We start from the raw sequence: 21,541 nt of genomic DNA, 5'->3' as shown, positions 1-21,541 counted from the left end.
GCACCATCTAGTTCTTCTGGTCTTAGGCTGATGGGGTCTCTGGTTTATGTGGCCCTTTCTTTGTCTTGGGCTCATATTTTCCTTGTGTATTTGGTGTTCTTCATTCTCCTTTCCTCCAGGTGGTTTGAGACCAATTGATGCATCTTAGATGGCCGCTTGCTAGCTTTTAAGACCTCAGATGCCACTCACCAAAGTGGAATGCAGTACTTTTTCTTAATATACTTTGTTATGCCAATTGACCTAGATGTCCCCTGAAACCATGGTCCCCAGACCCCTGCCCTGCCACTCTGTCCCTCAAAGTGGTTGCACAAAAATTTTATAGACAGTCATTTTTTTTATTATTTCAATATAGTACTTTTTTTTTTAATAATTTTTATTGAGCTTTAAAGTGAACTTTCACAAATCAAGTCAGTCTGTCATGTATAAGCTTATATACACCTTACTCCATACTCCCACTTACTCTCCCCCTAATGAGTCAGCCCTTCCGATCTCTCCTTTCGTAACAATTTTGCCAGTTTCTAACCCTCTCTACCCTCCCATCTCCCCTCCAGACAGGAGATGCCAACACAGTCTCAAGTGTCCACCTGATACAAGTAGCTCACTCTTCATCAAAATCTCTCTCCAACCCATTGTCCAGTCCCTTCCATGTCTGATGAGTTGTCTTCGGGAATGGTTCCTGTCCTGGGCCAACAGAAGGTTTGGGGACCATGACCACCGGGATTCCTCTAGTCTCAGTCAGACCATTAAGTCTGGTCTTTTTATGAGAATTTGGAGTCTGCATCCCACTGATCTCCTGCTCCCTCAGGGGCTCTCTGTTGTGCTCCCTGTCAGGGCAGTCATCAGTTGTGGCCGGACACCATCTAGTTCTTCTGGTCTCAGGATGATGTAAGTCTCTGATTCATGTGGCCCTTTCTGTCTCTTGGGCTCATAGTTGTCGTGTAGCCTTGGTGTTCTTCATTCTCCTTTGATCCAGGTGGGTTGAGACCAATTGATGCATCTTAGATGGTCGCTTGTTAGCATTTAAGACCCCAGATGCCACATTTCAAAGTAGGATGCAGAATGTTTTCATAATAGTATTATTTTGCCAATTGACTTAGAAGTCCCCTTAAGCCATAGTCCCCAAACCCCCCGCCCTTGCTTTGCTGACCTTTGAAGCATTCAGTTTATCCCGGAAACTTCTTTGCTTTTAGTCCAGTCCATTTGAGCTGACCTTCTGTGTATTGAGTATTGTCCTTCCCTTCACATAAAGTAGTTCTTATCTACTAACTAATCAGTAAAAAACCCTCTCCCACCCTCCATCCCTCCCCACCTCGTAACCACAAAAGTATGTGTTCTTCTCAGTTTATACTATTTCTCAAGATCTTATAATAGTGGTCTTATACAATATTTGTCCTTTTGCCTCTGACTAATTTCACTCAGCATAATGCCTTCCAGGTTCCTCCATGTTATGAAATGTTTCACAGATTCGTCACTGTTCTTTATCGATGAGTAGTATTCCATTGTGTGAATATACCACAATTTATTTAACCATTCATCTGTTGATGGACACCTTGGTTGCTTCCAGCTTTTTGCTATTGTAAACAGTGCTGCAATAAACATGGGTGTGCATATATCTGTTTGTGTGAAGGCTCTTATTTCTCTAGGGTATATTCCGAGGAGTGGGATTTATGGTTTGTATGGTAGTTCTATTTCTAACTGTTTAAGATAACGCCAGATGGATTTCCAAAGTGGTTGTACCATTTTACATTCCCACCAGCAGTGTATAAGAGTTCCAATCTCTCCACAGCCTCTCCAACATTTATTATTTTGTGTTTTTTGGATTAATGCCAGCCTTGTTGGAGTGAGATGGAATCTCATTGTAGTTTTAATTTGCATTTCTCTAATGGCTAATGATCAAGAGCATTTTCTCATGTATCTGTTAGCTGCCTGAATATCTTCTTTAGTGAAGTGTGTGTTCATATCCTTTGCCCACTTCTTGATTGGCTTGTTTGTCTTTTTGTGGTTGAGTTTTAACAGAATCATATAGATTTTAGAGATCAGGCGCTGGTCTGAGATGTCATAGCTGAAAATTCTTTCCCAGTCTGTAGGTGGTCTTTTTACTCTTTTGGTGAAGTCTTTAGATGAGCATAGGTGTTTGATTTTTAGGAGCTCCCAGTTATCTGGTTTCTCTTTGTCATTTTTGGTAATGTTTTGTATTCTGTTTATGCCTTGTATTAGGGCTCCTCAGGTTGTCCCTATTTTTTCTTCCATGGTCTTTATCGTTTTAGTCTTTATGTTTAGGTCTTTGATCGACTTGGAGTTAGTTTTTGTGCATGGTGTGAGGTATGGGTCCTGTTTCATTTTTTTGCAAATGGATATCCAGTTATGCCAGCACCATTTGTTAAAAAGACTATCTTTTCCCCAATTAACTGACACTGGTCCTTTGTCAAATATCAGCTGCTCATATGTGGATGGATTTATATCTGGGTTCTCAATTCTGTTCCACTGGTCTATGTGTCTGTTGTTGTACCAGTACCAGGCTGTTTTGACTACTGTGGCTGTATAATCGGTTCTGAAATCAGGTAAAGTGAGGACTCCCACTTTCTTTTTCTTTTTCAGTAATGCTTTGCTTATCCGAGGCTTCTTTCCCTTCCATATGAAGTTGGTGATTTGTTTCTCTACCACCTTAAAAAATGACATTGGAATTTGGATTGGAAGTGCATTGTATGTATAGATGGCTTTTGGTAGAATAGACATTTTTACTATGTTAAGTCTTCCTATCCATGAGCAAGGTATGTTTTTCCACTTAAGTATGTCCTTTTGAATTTCTTGTAGTAGAGCTTTGTAGTTTTCTTTGTATAGGTCTTTTACATCCTTGGTAAGATTTATTCCTAAGTATTTTATCTTCTTGGGGGATACTGTGAATGGTATTGATTTGGTTATTTCCTCTTCGGTGTTCTTTTGTTGATGTAGAGGAATCCAAGTGATTTTTGTATGTTTATCTTATAACCTGAGACTCTGCCAAACTCTTCTATTAGTTTCAGTAGTTTTCTGGAGGATTCGTTGGGGTTTTCTGTATATAAGATCTAGACAGTCATTTTGATGTCACCTCCTGACAGTGTCACCCCATGTCACTGGGCTTGCATAGTTTCTGAAAGGGAAAGATAGCTCATAGTGTCACAGGAGGATTTGATTCCAGCAACTTCACTGTATTAGCTGAGATGATACTAGTTCAGTACAACAATAGCACAGTGCCTGGCACATATTAAGTGTTTAATAAATGTTTGGGGATATTAATATTATTAATGAAATTATTATAATTGTCTCAGATTTTAGAAACCCCCACTCAATATGATTTATAGAGCTACAGGCAGCTTTTGTACCAATCTTCCTGAAACAAGAGGTTGTGGGTAGACCAGAAGCTCCTGATTGAGAACGTCAAGAAGAAATTCCTAGTTTTGTTGCACAGGGGTTATGAGCATGATCTCTGGTGCCAGACAGTCTGGGTTTTAATCCCAACTGTTGACTACCTGTGCCATCATAGTGAGTGTAATTTTTCTGTCTTAGTTTTCCTTGTCTGCAGAATGGAGATGAGTCATACTACTACTTCATAGATTTATTGTGAGGACTAGGTGAGTTTCTATGTGGAAAGCTCTTAAAAGAGTACTAGTAGGTACATAGTAGGCATTCGGTAAATGTAGTGTGATTAGTATGTAAAGCTGTTCACCAAATATTCCTGGCTTTCTGTCTTCCAGGGACATGGTAGGATTTGCATTTCCTGTCGTCTTGTGCCTGGGTGGGACCATGTCATGAGCTCTGGCCAACGAGTTCTGAGCAGGTGTGTTGTATGTCCCTTCTGGCCAGAGCATTTCGTTGGCTATGTGGTATAAACTGTAAATTTTCAAGTTATGCCTAGACATCTTTGAGCCTCACAGAGCCCCAAAGTCCTAACTATGAGTTCTCCTGTTCTCACCAGATATGCCCCCCACCCAGTGGGAAAGGGACCCCATCTGACTGATTCTCCTAACAGCTGGACCAGCTGCACCCATCCATTCCTCAATGTAATGGACTTTAGTTCCCTGCCAGTTCACAGGATTATTCAGACAAGCCAATCACAACCTCCCATGGGAAGCAGAGGGCACTCTGCCCTCTTGATACTACAAAGCCTGCCTCCCAAGTATAACCCCTTTGTAGCCCTGCCTGATGTGCGGTGTCTTCCTCCTCCTGGCTGTGAGTACATGTGACTAATAAACTGCTGCCGATCTCATCTGCCCAGTGTTGGGTGTCATGTGTTCGGTCATCCGGTACTATTTAGAGTAGGGGAATCCCTCCCTTTGCCAACGGGGTGGCAAGGAGGTGGTCAGAGCACCATTCACAACCCTCCAGCCTGTGTTCCCTTTGTCACAATGGCAGAAATTCAAGATGGTGTCTGCTCTATTATCCTGGGTCCCTGAGTGACTACTATGAGCAGAACCCCTTTGATTTTTCATCAGGGACATGTAATCTGGGTGAGAAATAAACTTCTGTGATTTCAAGCTTCTGAAATTTGAGATTGTTACTGCAGCATGAAATAGCCTGTCCTGACTAATGTTGTTGTTGTTGTGTGCCATTGAGTTGATCCCAACTCAGAAACCCTACAGGACAGAGTAGAACTACCCTATAGGATTTCCTAGGCTGTAATCTTTATGGGAGCAGATTGCTGGGTCTTTCTCCTGCAGAGCTGCTGGGTGGGTTCAAATCACTGACCTTTTGGTCAGCGGCTGAGTGCTTAAATATTTTGTCACCAGGGCCCCTTATCCTGACTAGTACATAAAAAAAAAAAAATTATTTCTAGGATATGCTCCTGAAAGCATTTAAATAACTCTTTTTGAAAGCTACTTAGCAGAATTTGGAAATCCTTCCATTTTAGTAGAACAACTGATAACAGCCCTTTTCTGCATGTCCACCTGTGATGTTAAGTCCTGACTTCAGTGTTCTGCATTTCAAGTTCTGTCAGTTTGCCTATTTGGTTCCTATTTTCCCTAAATTGAAAGCAATAAATGACTCGGAAAAAAAAAAGATTAACACTCATAATATTATTGGATTCTTGCCACACTAGTCAAAATGTTTTAAAAATTAGAAATTCCGTTTTCTATTTACTGTTCCTTGAATGAAACAGGAATAGTATAGGAATTAGGCTATTGTAGGCTGGGTTCTCTAGAGAAGCAAAACCAGTAAAGTGTATAGATATATATAGAGAGAGGTTTACATCAAGGAAATGGCTCACACAGTTGTAGAGTCTGGAATGTCCTAAGTCTGTGGATCAGGATAGAGGCTTCCACAGGGGCTGGGCAACCCAAGACCCACAGATCAGAGAGCAGGGCTCCTGCTCTCCGGCTGGTGAAGATCAACGAATCCCAAGGTCTGCAGATAAGCTGGTAACTCAAGTCCCACTGGCTGGAGGTCAGATGAACAGGAGGCAGCCGCAGGATCCAGAGAGAGCAAAAAAGCCAGAATGTCTGCTCATATTTGGATGCAGGCCACACCTCCAGTGAAAATCCCTTTCAACTGATTGGCTACTCACAACAAATTCAATCATGGGGGTGATCATATATAAACACTGAGAACCATGGCCCAGCCAAGTTGACACACAATCTTAACCATCACATAGGCTACACTGAAGTCCCTGGGTAGTGCAAATGGTTAAGCACTTGGCTGTTAACTGAAAGGTTGGTGGTTTGTGTCCACCCAGAGGTGCCTCAGAAAAAGCCTGGTGATTTAATTCTGAAAAATGAGCTATGGAGAACCCTATGGAGCACAGTTCTACTATGACACATGTGGGTTGCCATGAGTCTGAATTGACTTGATGGCAACTGGTTTGGTTTATTGTTTTAGGCTTCTTTGGTAATGATCTAAGGAAATTATGTTGCTGTTGTTATATGCCATTGAGTCGAATCTCACTCATGGTGACCCTATAGGACCGAGTACAATTGTCCCATGGGGTTTCCTAGGCTGTAAGCTTTACAGGAGCAGATCACCAGGTCTCGTCTTCTGTGGAGTGGCTAGTGGGTTTTAACTGCTTACCTTTCGGTTAGCAGCCAAGCACTTAACCATTGTGCCACCAGGGTTCCTTAAAGGAATTATAGGCAACGACATATTTCAGTTCACATTTCTGATGACCTTTGTAACCATTAGAGATATCTGATAATGGAGCCCACAACTGGTAAAGGCTGAATTCTCCTCCTGGAAGCACTGAGAATTAGTCAGAGCCAATTACTCTTTCATCTTTCCTCCCATGACACTCGTCCCCTGACCCCCAACACTTGCTTCACTCTGTGTGGGGTGAGAATTCTGCTGTGTTCTACTTCTCTGTTCCACTCCATCTGGGGCTTTTGGATGGCCAGGACCTTGTCTGGCCATTCCTGTATCGCCTCCCTCACCCACCCGCATCAGCCACGAACAATTTGGTTGCTATGAGTCAGAACTGACACTGTGGCAGTGGTTTTTTTTTTTTTTTGGTAAACGCTCAGGAAATATTTACAGAAGTCAAACTTTTCAACTAGAGCAGTGGTTTTCAACCTGGGCTGCACATTAGAATCACTTGGGGAGCTTTTTAAAAAAACCCCACAAATGGGCCCTCCCCTAGACCAGTTAAATTAGGATCTGGAGGGTAGGGTGGGAATGGGAAGAGGTGAGCTCCAGGCATATGGTATATTTCATTTGTTTATTGAACATTTTATTGTGCTTTAAGTGAAAGTTTACAGAGCAAATTAGTTTCCCATTCAATAATTTACACACAAACTATTTCATGACATTGGTTGTAGTCCCTGCAATGTGTCAGCACTCTCCCCTTTTCCACCCGAGTCCCCTGTTTCCATTCATCTGGTTTTCCTGTCCCTGTCTTCGCATCTTTGCTTTTGGGCAGGTGTTGCCCGTTTGGTCTCGTAGACGTGATTGAACTAAGTAGCATGTTTTCCACATGGGTTATTGTTTGTTTTATAGGCCTGTCTAATAATTGGCTGAAAAGTGGGCTTTGGGAGTGGCTTCAGTTCTGAGTTAGCAGGTGTCCAGGGGCCATAGTCTCAGAGGTTCCTCCAGTCTCTGTCAGACCAGTAAGTCTGGTCTTTTTTTGTGAATTTGAATTTTGCTTTACATTTTTCTATCCAGGACCCTCTATGGAGATCCTTGTTGGAGTGGTCAGTGGTGGTAGCTGGGCACCGTCTAGTTCTCCTGGGCTGGGATACAGTGTATTTTAAAGCTCCCTAGATGATTAGCCAACATTGAGAACCACTTAGCAAGAGGCTGTGTGACCATGTCATGGGTGTTAAAATAATAAATTAAGATATTATTGAATAATGTCTAATTTTGCACTTTATAATTCTTTATATTTTTCAAAGTGCTGTGAGCTTTTAAAATTTTAATAAAGAACCTATAACTCAGTGGAGGATAGAGATATGTACCAAATAATAACAGGAAGTTAACAGAATGTGTGTGTGTGTGTGTTCAGGGAAAGTGCTGAGTTTGTCCTTTGATTGCAACAGCAGCTGAAAGGAAGCCCAGGGTGGCGGAAGGAAGCCTCATGGGGTTGGGGGAGATTTGTCACAGGATCCTGCTGTGTCCCTGGTGACTGGGGGAAGCTGTTTTCACTCCACCTGTGGAAAGGGGAGCATTCAGGGGCTGCCCCTGCTGACATGGAGGTCCTGGTGTGCTGGGAGAACAATGTTGCAAGTGTGGTGGTCTGTAAAGGAGACAGGTTCCAGAAGCCCTAGGAAGAGGAGCTGGCTATGTGAGGGAGACTGGGGGGCAGGGATCTTGGTCACTGTGGTCGTCTCTCGGTGCACTGGTAGGTGTCAGTGTTAGGATATCCAGATCCTTAATCTAGAAGCAGGGCCTTCCTGATGGTGCCCTGCCAGTCTCTCCAGCTTCCTCTCCTGCCACTCCCTAACCCCCTTCAGCTCTGGCCATACCACCATGCCATCTTGCATGCCAGCTGTTTGATGTCTCAGAGCCTTTGAGCCCTCTGGAACGCCCTCCCTCCTTCTCCTCCTCCTTCAAGCATCCAGTTCAGGCATGACCCCGCCTAAGGGTCCCTTCCTCTATCTCCAGCTGGCTGAGTGGCCCTCTCCTGGGGCTTCCCCACAACCTTGCTTCCCCATTTCCGACTGGTCAGGATACGGATTCCACTCTGGCTACGGTCCTCCTCCATATCAGGGGAGGCACCTAACGCATCTTCTGTCCTCAGCACCCAGTGCAGGCTTGCCTGACCAATAGGCGGCACCCATAGACTAGAATGATAGTGCATGAATGAGTGCATGGGTGGATGAATGAGTCAGTGAACGCAGGACAGAAGGAGCAGGTGGGTGGGTGGTAAGCGAGGGAATGCGTAAATGAGTGGGTGGATGAGTGAACGAATGAATGGGTGGATAAGACAGTGAATGAATGGATGGGTGTAGTAGCAAATGAGTGGGTGGGTGAATGAATAAATGAGTGGGTGGTACATGAATGAATGAGTGGTGAATGAATGAATGGATGGGTGGGTGGGAAAATGAGCGAATGAGTGGGTGGGTGAATGAGTGAATGATAAATGAATGGGTGGTGAATGAACTAATGAATGAGTGGGTGGGTGAGTGAACGAATGAATGAACGCGTGGGTGAGTGAGGGGTGAATGCGCTCGCGATCGCGAGACGGCGTGAGTGGGTGGGCGGTGAGCGGATGCATGTATGAGGGGTGTGAAGGTAAATGAGGAAGTGAGTAGGCGAATGAGGGCGTGAGAGAGGGTGTGAATGAATGAGTGCGAACTGAGTGAGCGGGAGGTAGAGGAAGGGGTGGTAGGTCAGCGGGAGCTAGCGGTGTCCCCCTTCCAGTGCGGCCGCGTGGCTGGGGCGTGGCCGGGGCTGGCCGGGCGCGGCCACGCGATCGGGCTGGCGGGGGCGTGGCCTTGCGGTGGGGCGGGGCTGGTGGGGCGTGGCCTCGCGGTAGGGCCGGCTGGGGCCGCTGGGGGCGCGGCCTTGAGGATGAGGCGTGGCCTTGCATTGGGGCCCAGGCTGGCGTGGCTTCGCCTCGCGGCGTGGCTGGGGACAGAGGGTTGTTGCCTCGAGTCCGGGGCGTGGCCTCAATTCTGGGGCGTGGCCTCGCCGTCGGGCCGGGGCTGGCGGGCGTGGCCAGGGCTGGCGGGCGTGGCCAGGGCTGGCAGGGGCTTGTCCGCGCGGCGGGCTGGCCAGCGGCGGGGAGGAAGTCACGTGGGCGCGCGGGCTCACATGACTGGCCGCACGATGGACCCGCTGCCTCCCGCGGCAGTCACGGCGGCAGCTGAGTTGGAGGCTGGCGAGGAGGAGGCGGGTCCCCTTGCTGCAGGTATAGCTCGGGAGGCGGGCGGGCAGGCGGTGCCTTGCGCGGGGAGACCTCCAGGGCCGGGGCCTAGGCTCCGGGGCGCTTCCTGCCTTCGGGGCGGGGAGCGCCCCACACGACTCCCGCCCAGCCCTCGTCGTACGACCGCGCTCGACCCACAAGACCCCTGCCCGGCCCCTCTCCCCCGGGAGACCACCTAACCATCTCAGCGCTGGCGTTCCCTCGGTGATCAGCGGGGAGCTTGGGTTCGGGTCCCGGGTCCCTCGCCGGGGACTGATTGCTAACCTGAGCCACCTGCTCAGGTTCAGTACTTCTAATTCTCTCTCTACTCGGGCGTCTCGCTGGGATTTCTCCAGCGCCTGGCTCAGGATGTCCTCAGGGACAGGCAGCTCTCTCCTCACTCTCCCTCCCAGACTTCCTGGGGGGCCCGCCCTAACTTCAGAGGCGGCCTCTAACCCGGGGAACCTTCTTCGGGGCTGATCCCCGTTCTTGCACTTCGCGACTTGTCTGGACTACCTCCCGTTTTCATATCTTTGGTTCCCTTCTTGAGACTTTGGCCTTGAACCAGTAACTTGACCTCTCAGGATCTCTGTTTTCGCATCTGGTAACCGAAAATATTGATGCATAGGTTGTATTGTTTCTTAAATGGCTCTGGGTTGATGTGTAAATGTATATTAAAAAGAATGCACTAACATTGTTTTTTTTAGAATGACCCTAATTCTAAAGGCTCGGTCCGTTGTCCTTATTGCTGGGGAATAGATACAGGTGACTTTTGGTGTGACTTAATTATTTTTCACGGGGGCGGGGGGGCTCGTTGGGGGACTCTACCTGGGAGAGTCTGGCAAATTGTCACTGAGGAGGATAAGTGCACAGTTTATTCAATAGAGAGATGGGGTGAAACTGGTGGGGTGAGGTCAGGGCTTTGTACTTGATTGGCTTAATTGATAGACCCTGTGTGTACTTGGGAAACCCTGGTGGACTAGTGGTTAAGTGCTATGGCTGTTAACCAAAAGGTCGGCAGTTTAGACCCACCAGGCACTCCTTGGAAACTATGGGGCAGTTCTACTCTGTCCTGTAGGGTTGCTATGAGTCGGAATTGACTTGATGGCAGTAGGTTTGGTTTTTGGGTTTTGGTGGGCCAGTTGGCCACACCCTGTGCCTGGGCCTCAGACTGGACCCCTTCCGCTGGCCAGACGTCTTGAGAATGGGAGGCTGTGATTGCTCCTTCTTCCTGAACTGTGAAACAGTTCAGAGTTGCTGGCTATGGCCCTTTGCAGGTATAGGGACGGCATTCAAATGTCTCCTGTAGGACTAGCCCAGTGGCTGCCTTTATGCTGCAAGCCCTGTCCTCAGCGCGCTGCCTCTGTGTGACGCTACCTCCCTTCCGTCACCTGGAATTCCCACAGGGGCCATGGTGGTTTTATTAGTGGTGCTAATGATACCTACTGACGCGTGGCACTTGACGATTGAGCACTGTACAATTTACAGTCTTCTACATAGGGTCGCTATAATCGGTATCGACTCGATGGCAACAGGTTTGGTTTGGTTTTTTTTGGTTATAGGTGGTGAGTCTCAAAGTGTGGTTCATAGGCTCTTGAGTTTAGCCTGTCATTTAACACCATTTAAAACTTTGTGACCATCCTGCCAGAGAATTAAAGTGGTATAACAGACCTTTTTTACACTTACATTGAGAAAACTAAAACCCAGAGGTTAGTGATTTGTCCGAAGTGGAGGCATGCCCCTGTTACCCAGAGAAAGGAGGATGACCTTGGCATGCGTCTAGACCTCTTTCTGAGAGTAAGCATAAATATGGAGTCCCTAGGTAGTGCAAACGATTAAACACTCAGCTAGTAACTGAAAAGATGGAGGTTTGAACCCACCCAGAGGCACCATGGAAGAAAGGTCTGGCGATCTGCTTCTGAAAGATCACAGCCATTGAAAACCTTATGGAGTGCAGTTCTACAGTGAAACACATGAGGTTGCGGTGGGTTGGAATTGACAGAAAGGCAACTTTTTTAATTTTTATTTTTAAAGCCTTACTGGCTGCTGTTGAGTCGATTCCGACTCACAGCGACCCTGTAGAACAGAGTAGAACTGCCCCATAGGGTTTCTTAGGCTGTAATCTTTATGGGCCTTGCCCTAGTGGTGCAATGGTTAAGTGCTTGGCTGCTAACCAAAAGGTTGGTGGTTTGAACCACCAGCTGCCCCACGGGACAAAGATGTGGCAGTCTGCTCCCGTAAAGATTTACAGCCTTGGAATCCCTATGGGGCAGTTCCACTTTGTCCTGTAGGGTCACTGTGAGTCGGAATCAACCTGAGGACAGTGGGTTTTGGTGAATCCTTATAGAAGCAGACTGCCTCATTTTCTCCCTTCGAGTGGCTGGTGAGTTTGAACCGTCAGCTCTGTGCCACCAGGACTCCTCCTTACTTCAACAACAGTGTATTAAAATAATCCTTTCCCCATAACCCTATCAACATAAATACCGTTATTTAACTCCCTTCAGACTTAAAAAATTAACAAAGTATTTCATGTTTGTTTTAACGTGTATTTCCTTAATTATCAGTGAGGTTTAGTTTCTTTTGTTATTTTCTCTTCACATGGCCTCTCGCATAGAGTTGTTTGTTCATATCTTCTGTCTGTGTTCTTATGGAGTTTTTTTTTTTTTTTTTAATTGCTTTCTGGAAGTTCTTTCTGTATTTTGGATACTGCCCCTTTGTGGATTGCATATTGAAATGATAGCTGTCAGGCTACCTGGCTGATGGGAATAGTGTGTTCCTGACTGCAGGAGAAGAGTATTTCGGTGCCAGTTTGGAGGTTATAAGGTTCAGTGATTGTGACTTAGATTAAGAATGGGAAGAAAAAAAAAAGAATAAAAAAAATGATGATCTAATCGGAAGGGTAGGTAATGTAATTGATTCTTTGGGATTATATAATACGTGGATGAAAATATATACAAATTACCACTGTGGATCATGCCTCTCGAGGAGCCCTGGTGGCACGGTGGTTAAAGCGGTTGGTCACTAACTGAAAGGTCAGCAGTTTGAACCCACGGGAGAAACATGTGGCAGCCTGCTTCCCTAAAGATTTACAGCCTTGAAAACCCTGTGGGATAGTTCTCTCCTATCCTGTATGGTTGCTATGAGTTAGAATGGACTCAGCAGCAGTGAGTGTTGGGGTTATACTTCTCAAAGGAGCCCTGGTGATGCAGTGGTTAAGTGCTTGGCTGCTAACTGGAAGGTCAGCGGTTCGAATCTGGCAGCTGCTTCTTGAGCGTAAGGTTGGCGTCTGCTTCTGTGAAGATTATAGCCTAGGAAACCTTATGGGTCAGTTTTACTCTGGCCTATAGGGTCAGTATGAGTCGGAATCTACTCGATGGCAGTGGGCTTGATTTTGTTTTTATCATACCTCTCATGGTGACCCTCCGTGTTACAAAATAGAACTGTGCTCCATAGGGTTTTCCTGACTGTAATCTTTACAGAAAGAGTCCCTGGGTGGTACAAACTGTTAAGCACTCAACTACTAGCTGAAAAGTTGGTGGTTCTAACAACGCAGAGGTGCCTTGGAAGAAAGGCCTGGCGATTGGCTTCCAAAAGATCACAGCCTGGAAAACCCTTAGGAGCACAGCTCTACTCTGACACACATGGGGTTGCCATGAGTCGGAACTGATGGCAACTGACGATAATAACAATCATCTTTGTGGAAGCAAATCACCAGGCTTTCTTCTGAGGCACTGCTGGATGGGTTCAAACCACCAACCTTTAGGTTAATAGTGGTGCGTATGAGTTGGAATCAATTTAGTGGCAGTGGGTTTGGTTTGATGTTGTCATACCTCTGTTTCATAGAATCCTATGGGCTTAAACAGTCTTTGAAACGAGAGAGAATCACACTGTGTTTCTGTCAGAGTGGCTCATGGCATTCTATACATTCCATTCAGCTAGGAATCTCTGAGCCATCTGTATGCTCAGAGCCTCCCGTGGCTCCCTGCTGTCTGTAGGGTCAGGCCTGCGGGCCCCTGCTCATCACCCACCTTCTCTCCTTGCCTGGGCTTTTGTCACGTGCCCTCTGCTCTAACCATCACCCCTGCCTCCTGGTTCCTTGCCCATGCTGTTTCCTTTCTTCTCTGTGTGTACGTTTGTCAGAATTCGCTGGGCTGTCATTTAAGGCATATGCATTTTACTGTGATTAAATTATACATCAAGATACTGCTAGCATTAAGGGGTAAAAAAAATCTTCCTGCCCATCCCTGTCCCCCTCATTACACACATTTGGATTATAAACTCCTGATGGGCAGGAGTAATTATTTTTTCTTTATACTCCAGTATCTAGAATAATACCTGCTATGCAGAAGGGGCCCCATTGTTTGGGTGGAATTAAATTTTTCTCGTAAGTTTATTTTTTTTAAGATAGTATCACATTATAGTTTGGTAATGGTGGTAGCTATGTGAATAAATTTTGAGTTATTGGTCTTTAAACTTTCTCTGTCTGTCTCTCACATATGGACACACACACTGACACTATTTGCAAGGTAAAATGAGTCCATTTGAAGAAAGAGGAACTAACCTAATTACTCTTACACAGAACACATTTTGCCAGAATTTGTGGTCAGCACGAAAGTGATGTGTTCTCTGTGGGGAATTCTGTTTTGGTGTTATTTTTTCCTTCCTAAGAAAACTGGAGCACAAAAGAGACGTTTTGCCTAACTTCATGGTTGGGGGCGGTGGGTAGGAGTTGGATGGTGGTTTTCTCGCAGGTTAAAAGAGCTTGGCCTGCATTACCTGCTGTGCCTATCAGAGGAGAGAAACAAGTCACTAGCAGCCCCAGGGCATGCAGGTGGGAGCATTTTGTTCCAAGGGTGGGTGGAGAGCACTACTCTTGACCAAGTTGCAGAGAGAAGGAACTTTACCCTCTGGAGAGCTGCAGTATTTTCACGCTGTGTTTTTATTATGTTGTTGTTAGGTGCTGTCTTGTGGATTTTCAACTGATAGCAACCTCATATGACAGTAGACTTGCCCTACAGTGTTCCCTAGGCTGTAATCTTTATGGGAGCAGATCTCCAGGCCTTTCTTGCACGGAGCTGCTGGTGAGTTTGAACCACCAACCTTTTGGTTAGCAGCCAAGTGCTCAACCATTGTGCCACCAGGGTACTTTGTTTTTATTAGAGAATTACTTAAAAAAAAAAAAAATTATAACTAGACCTCAGGGATAGAAGGTCTTGGAGAAAAGTGTTTTAGTGCAAAATGTCAGTATTAAAATATGTAGGTCCTCTTTTGGTGGATCAGGAGGGGCTGAGACGTGCATTCCGCTAAGTGGAGCCCCAGGAGAATCTGACACCAAACTTTGTGCTGTTTTCTTTTGACTGGGTTGTAGGAGAGTACGCTTTGTTGTTGTCGTTGCGGGTTGCCGTTGAGTCGATCCTGACTCATGGTGACCCCATGTGTGCAGAGTAGAAGTGCTCCATAGAGTTTTCGAGGCTGTGACCTTTCAGAAGGAGGTTGCCAGGTATTCCTGGGTGCGTTTGAACTGCCAGCCTTTTGACTAGTAGTTGATTGCTTAAGCCTTTGCGTCAGCCAGGGACCCCACATTTTGTTGTTTGTGTTCTATGTAGCAGGTAGTAAGCGTTTTGGTGGGGTTCTGTTGGAGTTTAAAAAAAAGCTAAGCACATTCAAAATGAAATTACATGGAGTTTGATTAATTCCAAAACCAAAAACCCCATTGCTGTTGAATTGATTCTGACTCATAGCAACCCTGGGGAGACTCAATTTGGATGGGAGAACTTGGGCGTGGTAATATATCTCTCTCAAATGGTACAATTACATTATTTTCCAAAAATCTCCCATCACCTGATTTGTGCTGTTAAAATGTTATCTGCTAGAGATCTCATGATGAATTGTAGTCAGAACCAGCAAAATTTTTAGTGTTGTGTATGAATTGGTGCTTTTAGAAAAATGTATTTATTATACAAATGATAAAACCAGAAGCACATTTTATAAAAAGTGAAATCACCCCTAATTCCATCACTTTAACACAACTGCATTGTAGTGCATTTCCTTTTTCCTGTACGTAGGCTTGTTTACCCAGTTAGCATTGTAGTCTATGTGCACGTTTATGGTCTGTTCTTTCACTTAACATTTTTCTACGTTGCTAAACAGTTTTGAGATTTTCTTATTTAATGCCTGTATCATAATGCCTCGAGAAGCGCAGTGTTTGTGCTTCTGGAGCGCTAATGTTATGCGTTTTGAGTTAGAGGTACTCTTGCTGTATGTTTTCCCAGAAACTGATCCTTTAAATTGAGTCAGTATTAAAAATTGCTTTAGTGCTTGTGCTTGGTACAAAAGATAAAGGTCTCTTCCTGCTAAACTTGTTCCCCACCCAGCAGCAACCACTGTTAACCAGTTTCGTACGCTGGATCAGGGTTCCATAAACTGAATTACTACGCCTTTAGAGCTAGAGAGCAGTCGATGACCTTAGAGATGTCCTGTTCAGTAATCTCTTTTTACAAACTTAAGAAGTGAGTTCCTTCACTCCACCAGGAGGATTGTCTTAAGTTACCCAGTCCTGCTGTAACAGCAATACCCTAAGTGGGTTGCTTTAAAAAACTTAAAATTTATTTCCTCACCATTCTGGAGGCAAAAAGTCCAAATCAGAGTCTCTGCCATGCCAATTCCTTCCTTGTCAGTTGCTCCAGGTATACCTTGGTTCCTTGACTTGCAAGCAATCCTTACGTGGCAACTGTCTTCCCCCATGTGTGTGTTTCTGTGTCTATTCTAATTTTTTTTTCTTTTAATAACTAAGAAGTGATTAGATTTAGAACCCACCCTACTTGGGTAAGACCTAATTAACACAACAAAGAAACTGTTTCCAAACAAGATCATATTTACAGGTATTGGGTCCAGGATTTTAATACATATTTTTTGGGGCACAATTTAGTCCGTCACAAGGATGTTGAATGAAGTCAGACAGAGAAAATATATACTATGTGACTCCAATTTACATAAACTTCCAAAACATGCAGAAGTAGACCATATTGTTTAGGGATGCTCACACAGGTGATAAACTAAAATGAAAAGGAAAATGGCATAAAAATTAGACGAGTGGTCCCCCTCTGGTAGGAGAAAGGGTTCTGATTTATAAGGGAAGCAGTACAAAAAGGGGGATTTCTGGAGTGCCGGCAGTCTTAATTCCTGACCTGGATGGTGATTACACATGTGTGTCACGTATCGCTTGGTTAAATTGCACATTGAACGTTGGGGATTTCTAGGCTTTCTATGTGTGAGTTACATATTTCACAATAAAAAATGTTGCTGGTTGCCATCGAGTTGGTTCCAACTCATAGCAATCCCATGTGTTACAGAGTTAAACTGCTTCATGGAGTTTTCTTGGCTGTAATCTTGACGAATAGAAGCCCTGGTGATGCAATGGTTAAGTGCTTGGCTGCTAACCGAAAGGTTGGTGGTTCACATCCACCTAGTGGCTCCACGGGAGAAAGATGGGGTTATCTGCTTCTGTAAAGGTTGCAACCTAGAAAACCCTACAGGGCAGTTCTACTCTGTCCTGTAGGGTCACTATGAGTCAGAATTGACTGGATGGCAGTGGGTTTTGGTTTGTATACCTGTGGTTATAATCTCATTTGGGAATGAGTTGCCTTTGTTTCATGAACAAGGCAGTGTTAGTGTAGGGTGTGTCTTGAGTCAATCTCTTGAGATATAAAAGGGGAAGGTTAAGCAAGGAGGAGAACAAGCAGAGATGGAAGATAGATGCCAGGCCACATAAAGATAGCTAAGGAACCAGGGAACAGGGGCCTTTCCCCAGAGCTGACAGAGAGAGAGAGCCTTCTCCTAGAGCCAGTGCTCTGAATACAGACTTCTAGCCTCCTAAACTGTGAGAAAAGAAATTTCCGTTCGTTAAAGCCACTCACTTGTATTTCTGCCACAGTAGCACTAGATAACTAAGATACAACTCTTGTGGGATTCCAGTCTAGGCTGGGGTGGTTCATTCTTCAAAAAACTGGCTTCTTACTGGTGGTGTTTTGTACCAAAGAGAGATTGAAAGTTGCATTTTCAGCTCTTTTGAGCCCAAGTGAGGTCTGTCTGTGCAGTTCTTTATCCTTGGAGAACACGTGAACGGCTAATCTTCCTTCTTGGGGAGATAGTCCAGGAGGGAGTCTTGCATGGACGTTTCTGCAAAAGTTTAAAGTTTAACTGTGTCATATCCAAGTGTGCATGTTGCATCCTCAGATGAGAGGAAGGAACCCTGTGGCTCAACGGTTAAGTGCTCAGCTGCCAACCGAAAGGTTAGCAGTTCGAACCCACCTGGCAGCTCTGTGCTGGTGATCTGCTCCTGTAGAGATGACAGCCTAGAAACCCCCATAGGGCACTTTTACCCTGTCACATGGGGTTGCCATGAGTCGACATTGACTCAACAGCACCTAACAACAGCACAACGACCACCCTCCTTGGTGGGATGTATTGATGTTAGCTTGTTCTCTGCAGAGTAGTAATAGTATGGGTTGTACTGAAAATGAGTCTTCCAGAGCACTTACTGTATACCGGATGCTCTGTTCACTGCCTTACGAGTAAAATAATTTAATCTTCACAGCGGTCCTCTGTGCTCCCCACTTTACAGGGGGAGGGAGCTGAAGCACACAGAGGCTCGGGAATGGCCCAGGGCCGGACAGCCTGTAGGTGCTGGAGCGGGGATTCTAACCCAGCCTGCTGGCTCCAGTCACTAAGGGGCTGGAGGAACTGGCTTCAGTTGGCTTAGGCTAGCGTTCTATATTCAGCACCTTCTGCACCTCTTTTGTTGTTGTTGTTGTTAGCTGTTGTTGAGTTGGCCCACCATGCCCGGCATCCCGTGCACGACTGGATTGGACTGTTGTGATCCATAAGGCTTTCGTTGGCTGATTTTCAGAAGTTGTCTCCGTCCGGAAGCTCCACTGGAACCTGTTCAGCGTCGCAGCAACATGCAAGCTTCCGCTGACAGGTGGGTGGTGGCTGTGCCTGAAGCGCATTGGCTGGGAATTGATCCTGGGCCTCCTGCGTGGAAGGCGAGAATTCTACCACTGAGCCACCACTTTCCCCGACCTCCCTTTAGGATCTGCTTGTGATCCTCTTAACCGGCTGTTCCTAGACACAGAATTCTTCTGCTTTCGATGGTCTTTCTTGAAGTAAGATTGCTGCGTATGACTTACTATAAATACTGCCGAAGACCGTCGCAAGGGAGCTTCCTTCTCATTTCAGAAAGGGAATTTATTTAAAAATCATTCAATAGGACATCATTTAAGAGCGTGCAAATTCAGAATGTATGTTGTATAAGTCAAGGACATTTTTGTGGGGCAATGGCGACTTGCAGTGTCCGAGTTTGGGTTTAGCTCTACAACGCGTCTACTGAAAATACTTAGTTCAATTGGGGGGCCTGGTTGGAGGATGGAGTTTGTTGCCAGTTGAATTTTATATCTCCATGGGTTGTCAGCTCTTATAAAACAAATTGCTTCCAAAATACTGTGAAGCCCAGGCTGAGTTCCCCTCCAGTAATTAAGATATTCTGGCCAAATCAAACCAAACCCATTGCTATCAAGATGATTCTGACTCATAGCGGCCCTATAGGACAGAGTGTTACTGCCCCATAGGATTTCCAGGAGTGACTAATGGATTCAAACTACTGACCCTTTTGGCTAGCAGCTGTAGCTCTTAACCACTGCACCACCAGGGCTCCCAGATACTCAGATAGCAAATATTTATTTATCTGTGGCAGGAGTCACAATTTAACAGAATCACTTTCTAGTTAAAGGAGGCCTGGTGGTGCAGTGGTTAAGCGCTCAGCTGCTAACTGAAAGGTTGGCAGTTCAAACCCACCCAGCTGCTCTGCAGGTTTTGTAAAGATTGTTGTTGTTAGGTCTCGTTGAGTTGGTTCTGACTCATAGCGACGCCATGCACAACAGAGTGAAACACTGCCTGGTCCTGCGCCATCCTCACAATTTTTGCTATGTTTGAGCCCATTGTTGCAGCCACTGTGTCAGTCTATCTCCCTGAGGGTCTTCTTCTTTTTTGCTGACCCTCTACTTTACCAAGCATGAGGTTCTTCTCCAGGGACTGGTCCCTCCTGATAACATGTCCAAAGTAAGCGATATGAAGTCTCACTATCCTCGCTTTAAGGAGCATTCTGGCTGTAGTTCTTCCAAGACAGATTTGTTTATTCTTCTGGTCCCAAAACCCATTGTTGTTAATTCAATTCTGACTCATAGTGACCCTATAGGAACTACCCCATAAAGTTTCCAAGGATTCGAACTGCCGGCCTTTTGGTTAGCAGCCATAGCACTTGACCACTATGCCACCACCAGGATTTCCGTTCTTCTGGCAAAAGCAAAAGCAAGCAGTCCATGGTATATTCAGTGTTCTTCACCAGCACCGTAATTAAGAGGCATTAATTCTTTGGTCTTCATTATTCATTGTCTAGCTTTCACATGCATAAGAGGTGATTGAAAATTCCATGTACATAGTCTTCAAGGTAACGTCTTTACCTTTTAACACTTTAAAGAGGTCTCTTGCAGCACGTTTGCCCAGTGCAATGTATCGTTTGATTTCTTGACTGCTGCTTCCATGGGTGTTGATTGTGGATCCAAGTAGAATGAAATCCTTGAGAACTTCAGCCTTTTCTCTGTTTTTCATAATGTTGCTTTTTGCTCCAGTTGTGAGGATTTTTGTTTTTCTCTGTGTTGAGGTATAATCCGTACTGAAAGCTGTAGTCTTTGATCTTCATCAGTAAGTGCTTCAAGTTCTTTTTGCTTTCAGCAAGCAAGGCTGTGTCATCTGTATAACATGGGTCGTTAATGTCTTCGTCCCATCCTCATGCTGCGTTCTTCTTCATAACTCTAGCTTCTCAGATTATTTGCTCAGTATACAGATTGAATATGCATGGTGAAAGGATACAACCCTGATGCACACCTTTCCTGACTTTAAACAATGAAGTATCCCCTTGTTCTGTTCGAATGGCTGCCTCTTGATCTGTGTATCGGTTCCTCATGAGCACAGTTAAAAAAAAAACCCAGTGCCGTCGAGTCGATTCCAACTCATAGCGACTCTACATGAGCACAGTTAAGTGTTCTGTAATTCCCATTCTTTGTAGTGTTATCCATAATTTGTTGTGATCCACACAGTCAAATGTCTTTGCATAGTCAATAAAACACAGGTAAACATCTCTCTGGTATTCTCTGCTTTTAGCCAAGATCCACCTGACATTAGCAGTGATATCCCTTGTTTTACACCCTTTTCTGAATCTGGTTTGAATTTCTGGCAGTTCTTATCTATGTACTGCTGTAACTGTTTTTGAATTACCTTCAGCATAATTTTACTTGCATGTAATTAATTAATCAATATTGTTTGATAATTTCCATATTCTGTTGGATCACTTTTGTTTGGAATGGGCACAAATATGGATCTCATCCAGCTGGTTGGCCAGGCAGCTGTCCTCCAGATTTCTTGGCATAGATGAGTGAGCGCTTCAAGTGTTATATCTGTTTGTGGAAACATCTCAGTTGGCATTCTGTCAATACCTAAAGCCTTGTTTTTTGCCAGTGCCTTGGACTTTTTCCTTCAGTACCATCAGTTCTTGATCATATGCTGCCTCCTGAAATGGTTGAACGTCGACCACATCTTTTTGGTACAGTGACTGTGTGTATTCCTTCCATCTTCTTTTGATGCGTCCTGTGTCGTTCAAGTTTTTGCTCATAGAATTCTTCAGTATTGCAACTTGAGGCTTGAATTTTTTTCTTCAGTTCTTTCAGCTTGAGAAATGCTGAGTGTGTTTTTCCCTTTTGGTTTTCTAACTCCAGGTCTTTTTTTTCCCTGCAGCCTAGGAAATCCTATCGGGCAGTTCTACTCTGTCACATGGGGTCACCATGAGTCTGAATCAACTGGGGCACCTAACAACAACATGGGTTAAGATAAAATGAGCCCTGGTGGTGCAGTGGTTAAACGCTTAGCTGCTAAATGAAAGGTTGGCGGTTCGAATTCACCCAGCGGCTCTGTGGGAAAAAGGCCTGGCACTCTGCTTCTGTAAAAGTTACAGTCTAGGAAACTCTCTGGGGACAGTTCTTCTCTGTCCTACAGGGTTTTTGTGAGTCGTAATCAACTCGCCAGCAATACTTTTTTTTTTTTTGATATCCTCGTTAAACCATCTTGGAGTATGTGGCTCTGCAGAGACTAAATTCCTGCACATTCAGCTGAGGGGAAAAACTG

General features: G+C 45.1%; 1 protein-coding gene across 4 annotated transcripts in view; it reads left to right on the top strand.

The window, feature by feature from the left end:
- The first annotated feature begins 9,195 nt into the window (after nt 1-9,195).
- The window catches only part of SNX8 (sorting nexin 8), a 63,767-nt gene continuing 51,421 nt past the window's right edge, over nt 9,196-21,541 (top strand). The window contains exon 1 of one of the 4 annotated variants that reach the window (XM_064295960.1): nt 9,196-9,313. In XM_064295960.1, coding sequence (XP_064152030.1) covers nt 9,217-9,313 — 97 coding nt within the window. In that variant the 5' untranslated portion in view covers nt 9,196-9,216. Of the gene's footprint in view, nt 9,314-9,378; nt 9,610-21,541 lie in introns of those variants that run through there. The other 3 variants (XM_064295962.1, XM_064295963.1, XM_064295961.1) reach the window with 3 other exon arrangements.

Source organism: Loxodonta africana, chromosome 12, assembly GCF_030014295.1.
Source record: "Loxodonta africana isolate mLoxAfr1 chromosome 12, mLoxAfr1.hap2, whole genome shotgun sequence".
Classification (NCBI taxonomy): Eukaryota; Metazoa; Chordata; class Mammalia; order Proboscidea; family Elephantidae; genus Loxodonta; species Loxodonta africana.
Note: the sequence above shows the minus strand (reverse complement) of the source record. Positions and strands in the feature narration are given on the sequence as shown.